The sequence below is a fragment of the Alligator sinensis genome, unplaced genomic scaffold, assembly GCF_000455745.1.
Source record: "Alligator sinensis unplaced genomic scaffold, ASM45574v1 scaffold809_1, whole genome shotgun sequence".
In the NCBI taxonomy this organism is placed as follows: Eukaryota; Metazoa; Chordata; order Crocodylia; family Alligatoridae; genus Alligator; species Alligator sinensis.
Window position 1 is genome coordinate 7,144 of NW_005841956.1, and position 6,841 is coordinate 13,984.

The following is a 6,841-nucleotide window of genomic DNA, read 5'->3' on the forward strand; positions in this document are numbered from 1 at the left end:
CCTGCTGAGGGTCCCTTGGCAGTGGTTGGCTTTGCCCTTTGGTTCTAAAACTCTCCACTAACTCTTTCCTCAGTATGAGAGATGACACTTAAGTAGACTTTATAAAAGTTTCAGCTTTGGTCAGAGGACTAACTGACTGACTGGCCCCATGGGCCTTGTCACACAGGAATCTGCCCTGCTGCTAGATTGGCACCAATGACTCAACAGAGCAGCAGCAAAGAGAACTGGGCTTTAATCTGTATTTTCCAAATCAGGCACTGAACTGAGTTGAAGGGACTAATGGGCAAGTGAGAGGTGCTATAGAATGAAGGGGTGCTTCTGTGGTCTTTCCACATCTATATTAGAGCAAAAGCCAGGCCTGCAACAGTCTAGTAATTCTGTCTTTAAACCCAACTCAGAGTAGATCTTCTTTCCTTTCTACATGGTCTTCAATGCTATATCCAGCCTGCACTGCCTTAGCATCGTGTCCCACTACAGTACATGTTGTGTTGAATGAAGTAGCTGGCAGGATCAGTCCCCTACTGCAGGTATCACCACCAAGACTTCCGCCACTGGGCACAGTTGATCCACCCATGTCCTTTAACAACATGCACTGTGCTATGTAAAGCTGTGACATCCCCTGTGCCCTGTCTGAGCCCTGGTAGCTGACTAGCTGCTACAATATCTTCCCTCTGATAAAACATAGGGCATTCTACTGCAGAGCAAGGCCATGCCTTGTTTTTCCAAGGATTGTATCCTCACCACCTGCCTATTCATCCCATTTCTGCTGCTGGTGGAAGTCTCTAAACACCTTACTCCCTGCTCTACCTCTGCACTGACTACTGCTTCCTTGAGCACTGAATTTGCTTAGAATGCAGGGAAAATAGTAAAATGCAGTTAACCTTACCATGCCTGTTGAGCTGTCCTCCGGCACCACTTCAGTAGGACACATCCACCTCCCACAGTTTAACTCGGGGCTAGTTTCTAAACCATGCTGACAGGTCATATTCCACCCCCACTTTCCTTTTTCCTGCCCTGTCCCTTAACCTACAGGCTCTCTACTCTGCTCCTGGTCTGGCTTAGTTGCTTTAACTCAGGGGCAGGCAAAATGCAGCCTGCGGGCTGGATGTGGCCCTCCAGGCCATTTTATCTGGCCCACAGGGCCCCTAAATATTAATTTTCTAAATTTTTTATCTGCTGCCGGTCATGTGGCCTTTGCTGGCTTACCAAAACTCAGTAAGTGGCCCTCTGCCCAAAATAACTGCCCGACCCTGCTTTAAATGATCTTCATTTTAGATGCTGGGGAGACAGTCCTTAGGATTCCCTGCTGGCCCTGGAGGCAAGGGGGTAGCTACACACATACCTCGTTTATCACTTTCCATCCTGCCACTGAATGAATTGGCTGTTCTACAGGAGAAAGCCCGCCCTGCCCTCAGCATAGCCCACTGAGCTGAGACAGCTTCAATTCCTCTCCTCAGCAATTTTCATGCTAAGAAACATGGTAAAAGGGTGTGGGTTGTATTATTCTCCCTTAAATGGCTTCTCATCTTGCTAAGCCCATCATGGGGATGGGCTTATGTTCCTGTACTGGGGTGTTAGATCACTTAATGGAAACTGAAAAGTCTTAATAAAAAGTTACTACATCAAGCATCTGGCTCCTGCACTTTGTCTTAATTTACTTGTAGTAAGTGGCTCTGATAGGATGATTTCCATTTTGTACTCCTTACCCTTAAAAAGAGTAAATATTATGCAGTAAGGTCAACGTTTAAGACTCAGGCTACACAGATGTGTCCTGGATGGCTTATGCAGGCACTTGTGAGGATTCTCTTCTAGTCAGCAAGTTTTTCAGGAGATATTCCTTAAGTGTCCTCAACACTGCCATTTTCAGTACTGGTTCAGCCCCAGAGCCAAAAGCCTCTGTGTATGTGTGTGAGAGAGCTACTGACATTTTAACCACGTCAATTTGACCTAATAGCTACATGATGTGGCATATCTGCAACCATACAAAGGCTCATCTTAGCTACACCTTCCAGAGTTGCCAGCATTATAGCAGTGGAAATTGGTCTTTGACTAATTGCAGCAGCAGCCTTAAGCTCAGCTGCAGCAGTTAGAGCTCCTGCAGAGTGGGGCAGGTTCAGCAAGCTTCTGCTCCATCCCAAAGTGAGAGAACTCAGTTCTGAGGACAGAAATAACGAAAGCACTGGAAGCTTTGTTCCTAGCAGTGACAAGTTCATTAGTCTGCCCCTACAGTCTACTCACTTGGCTGCTTCGTGTGTGGGCTAACAGCTGCCCGTACCCCAAGGAACAGTCACTGTCATTAGCTACAGCCCTTCACTCAGGGCAGAGACAAGCAAGGATGTTAACTAGGGTTTCTCACCAAGGCCCTCCCAGATGCTAGCTCTGACACAGCTGCACAGGTTTGTGGAAGGGCATTATGAACCCTGCAGCAGGTGAATGTCCCACTTGACAAATCCAGCTACAACTGCCTGCAAGTTTACTGTGCCTCCAACTTCAGTGTCTTGCCTGCTCAAGAAGTGATAACCATCAGTGGAGAAAGGGTCAGCAAAGTTCCACGCCCAGCCACACAGAACCAACACCTACCTAGTGCTGTCGGGCAGGGGCTGAGACACAGGAGACTAATGTATTATCCAGGGACAACAGCTGCACTTCAACTTACCTCTACAGACCTGATTAAGAGCACATAGCCCTTCAAACCACTCACTCAGTCTCTATGAGTAGAGTAGCTCCAGTCAGCTTTGCCAGTTCCTATTAATGGGAACAAGCAACTTCCTCCTTTTACTCCCCATTGCTCAGATTATCTGCCTCCATTCCTTCTTCAGTTTTACTGCCACAACACTTCAAGAAGCTCAGATCCCTCCCACCCATGTTGTTGCCTGCCCCCCCCGCACCAGCCAATGTATGCCTCTGATGCTGAGGCCTAGTTTGACTCCGAGATAACTAGCAGCCTTCAGGTTATAGCAGGGAAGGACACCTTCACCAGTTAGTCATTCCTCCCAATCCTGCTCTTCACTCTTGCGCTAGAGGCAGGTTCCATGACTGACAGGGAGCAGTAGGCATGCTTGTTTAGTCATGTTGTCACACTTCCATCCAGCTCAAGCTTACTCTCTGCTCTTCCTCATTTTTGCAGGGGAGCAATTCCTCATTTCTGCAGGAAGGTACTGAGTCCAACGCCGTCAAATTTTCAACAGCATAGGATCCTTTGCTTCTGTGAGTAGAGACCACAGTGGCCCTGCAAGAATTCCCCACCAGAAGCAGCACAGAAGCATTATGGGCAGCAGATGCCTCTGCCACAGAAATATTGCTGAGCTGAGGAGACTTATACCCTCCTACTGAATGTTGCTGATAAGTTCCTGAGAACCCACAGCAAGGGATACCCTACCTTGATCGCTACCGTAGCCATGTCAGGCCCCAGGTGCTCCCAGATCCCCATTCAGTCACAATTCATCCATTCAGTTTCCATCTTGTTTGGGGTCTCTGTGGTCAAAGACCCCCCAACATGGTCACTTGGCTCACAAGAGGAAAAGACTGCAAACCCTGAGAATAAAGATATGCTTCCCCCCCTTTAATGCAAACTCCTATGGAGCCCAGTGCAACAGCCCAATCCGACATTCCTCCCAGGAGCCGACAGAACAGCATCAGTTCTCGGAGCTACTGTGGTCACCGGTTTCATCCTTCACTTCCAACAGGCTGCTCTCATCAATGTTCTCCAGAGAAGCAGCACGTTGGAGTGCCAAGTCTGCCACTGCCATGGTAGGAAGCTTGTTCTGCTCAGGGTACAGCCAGGGCTTCATGCCCACGTCATGTTGCTGTTTCCAGGACGGATATTTCACACAGGCCTTGTGCAATTTCTTCAGCATCTGACAAAAGCAAGAAAGGGAAACAACACTTAGGAAGATCCCAAACCAATTGCTGTAGGGACCTCCTACTCCCATTTTCTTAAGGTACTTGTCACTTGAAGCTAACTCCATGTCCCCGTTTTATGCCTTAACCATCCTTGTTAGTTCCCCCAACTTTGTCACAGAGCCTCACTGCATCAGGAATGCTGAACCCCTGGATTCAAGGTCAGTTAGTTACAAGCTGCTTGCATGGTACTCTGTCATGAGCATCCAAGGAGGTAGCTGGTGATGTTTTTTTTCATTTCAGGTGCAGCAGAAGTCAGCTGCTGACAAGATGCTGAACTAGCTGGGCCTGCATATTCTGGCATCCCAAGGTGTTTGGAACATGTTGTTCCTCAAGCTGCTTAGGACTGTGCCAGGAAGTTAGGAGCCCATATTCCACAATCCAGAACAAGCTAGTGAATTGTTCTCAACAGCCAACCCCATGCGCAAACTCTTAAGGCCAATTCTCAGTACTCCACAACCCAAAAACTCTCACTCACCCTTGGTGCTAGGTACTGGGAAGATTTATTTACAACCCATTTCGGCAATGACCCTAAAGACATGGAGAAACAAAATTGTTAGTGAGCTGTGGCAGAAAAATGCCACACTACCACCAGGATCCAGACAAAAACATGATCCTAGAATAGGTCAGTAGCTTGGAAGCAGGACTCTGCTGAAAGAAAATAGGTATTCTTTCTGCCCTCTGTTACAGAGCAATGTTTCTGCTTACCTGGCCCACAGCTTGTCCCACCCCACTGCTCAGCTACAGGTGAGGCAGAGCCAGACTTACCTTTGGGGTCCACCTGAGCCAGGTAAGTCAGGGTGCAGCTGGTTGGCCCAGTGGGATGAACCAGATATCCGGCTAAGACTGAAACTGCCCTTACCAGGTCCTTGCGTGGAGGATATTGCTACAAGGGGGAAATCAGACACTCAGACATGTTCCAGCTTCTCCCCCCACCTCAGCTGCTATGCTGTAAAGCAAGGCAACTGGACTAGTTAGAAGCCCAAACATGGCATACGGCTTGCATGGAGTTAGTTGTGGAGCCAGGATCTGGTCACAATAAAAGTCCCAGCATGCCCAGGGACAGACATAGGCTGCTCAGCTACATATTTGCTAATACAATACAGTTCAGGTTTATGGCAGTCAGAGCCACACGCTGCTCAATGACTCATATCCCAAAAAACCTACCTGGCTAGCAATCGACTCAGAAGGTACTCAAGCAGGCACCACCGAGAATCCCACAGGAGGAGTCATCCATACATCAGCGGACTCCCCTCCGTCCCTATCTTATGCTGTCACTCACCGGATGTTTGACAGAAAAGTTGATGATCATGTAGCAGTTATCCAGGACCTGCCAGGATCGCAGTGTCACCACATCTCTGTTCTTTAAGGGCTTTGGGCACTTCCCTGGCCAAGAAGGAAAGAGTCACTTCACCTCATCAAGCAACAGAAGCTCCTGAAAGTGCAGTCCTGAGGATGCGCCATCCCATTAAGGGGCTTCTATCTTTCCTGCTGTTGCCTTTCAGGTGAGGTTAGCAGTCTGTGTCCTGCTACCAATGCCTCCCATATCCCATACTGGCCCCATTGGCACTAACTGGTCCCTTTGTTAGTAGCCTTAGCTGAAGGTCTCAGGATGAACTGGGCACCGGGGATCAAACTCCTTTTCGTGGTTAGAGAGCCGCAGGCAGTGCAAGCAAACTCTGTTGCTGCCCAGCGCTGTTTATTTCAGGCATATGTGGCGAATTCAACCTCGGCCCCTTCCCACTCGGTAGATTTGGTTGGATGCTCCGCTCATTAGCATGAGTTTTCAGTTGCCTGGGTTGGTCCTACCACCTGCAAAGCTCAGCCACTCACTCACAGGCATAGTAACCCACGTCAGCATTGATGGCAAGCTGGGCAATGTCATGTGTGTCAATGACATTCAGGTCCCACTTCCTGCGATACTCAATGTCATGCAGCACGTCATACACTGTCTCTGCTGGCACATCTGAGACATCCAGGCGGCACTGCAGGCAGAAGCACGACCACAGTCAGGACACTGGCTGGCCGCATCTGCTTCTATTCCACATCCCACCCCATCAGCACAGCTGGCCTGGACTAGATCAGTGGTTCTCAACCTTGTTGAACTCCAGACAGACCACCAAAAAAGGGGAAAGTTAAGACCTGGCTTTTTTTTTTTTGGACTATGGAAAAATAACAGAGCAGTTTTACTGTTGTGCAGAACCCCAGGAAACTCCAGCAGCTCCGAACATTTTTGCCACTATGGATTCTGAATGGGAAATCTCCGGGTTTATTGCAAATGATGTGCAGTCACCTAGCAGTGGGCCCAACAGCGCCCTTACAGCAATCCTGCACGTCCTGGTTGAGCATCCCTGGCTTAGACACTGCAGAGAGGATTTCTTTGGGGCCAGCTGGGCTCCCACCTTTGAGAAACCAAGTAGCCTGGGCTCATGGCCGGCTGTCAGCCGCTAGCACTTCGCCTCCCGCTCCCCCAAACAGTGCTTCGCTAGCATCAGTCTGCCAAGGCCTTCCCTGTTCCATAGGGCAGGGTGGGGCAGACGGTGCCAGAAAGGGAAGCATGGAGGTGACGGACGGGCACTGACGCACTTGCCGCACCCGAGTCCCGCTCCACCCACAGCGCAAACCGGGCAGCAGCACCGACAGGCTCCCAGGTTCCTTATTCCAGGGGACCCTCCCCGGCTCCTCGTGCGCCTCCTCCACAACGCGTTTCCCCTCCCAAGGGAGCGATGGTTGCTGTGCTTTCCCCTGCCGCAGCCAAGCCGCCCGGGTCTTGCTGACCGAGAGAGCCAAGGCTCGTACTGGGGGCGCCCGCCCCGCTCCAGGTCCGGGCTGCGCACTTGCGTCGGGGGCGGGGATCCGCACTCACCTTGATGCGGTGCACGGCGGGGCCGCCCGGCGACGGCGGCTGCACCCACACGGCGACACCGTCGCGGCTGTAGCG

The 6,841-nt window shown here is 50.4% G+C and overlaps 2 protein-coding genes across 3 annotated transcripts in view; one reads left to right on the forward strand and one right to left on the reverse strand.

Annotated features, from left to right (window-relative positions):
- The window catches only part of PDZD11 (PDZ domain containing 11), a 5,857-nt gene extending 4,230 nt beyond the window's left edge, over positions 1 to 1,627 (forward strand). Inside the window, exon 7 of one of the 2 annotated variants that reach the window (XM_025200139.1) lies at positions 8 to 1,627. The gene's annotated coding sequence lies outside the window, so the exon portion shown is untranslated. The other variant, XM_006020485.3, reaches the window with a different exon arrangement.
- Positions 1,628 to 2,246: 619 nt separating this feature from the next.
- Positions 2,247 to 6,841, reverse strand: LOC102375207 (START domain-containing protein 10-like; the record flags this gene model as incomplete). Its single annotated transcript, XM_006020511.3, has 6 exons — positions 2,247 to 3,857; positions 4,379 to 4,431; positions 4,669 to 4,786; positions 5,183 to 5,286; positions 5,738 to 5,885; positions 6,767 to 6,841. Coding segments are annotated over 6 exons (720 nt in total), but the record flags the coding sequence as incomplete, so codon positions are not given.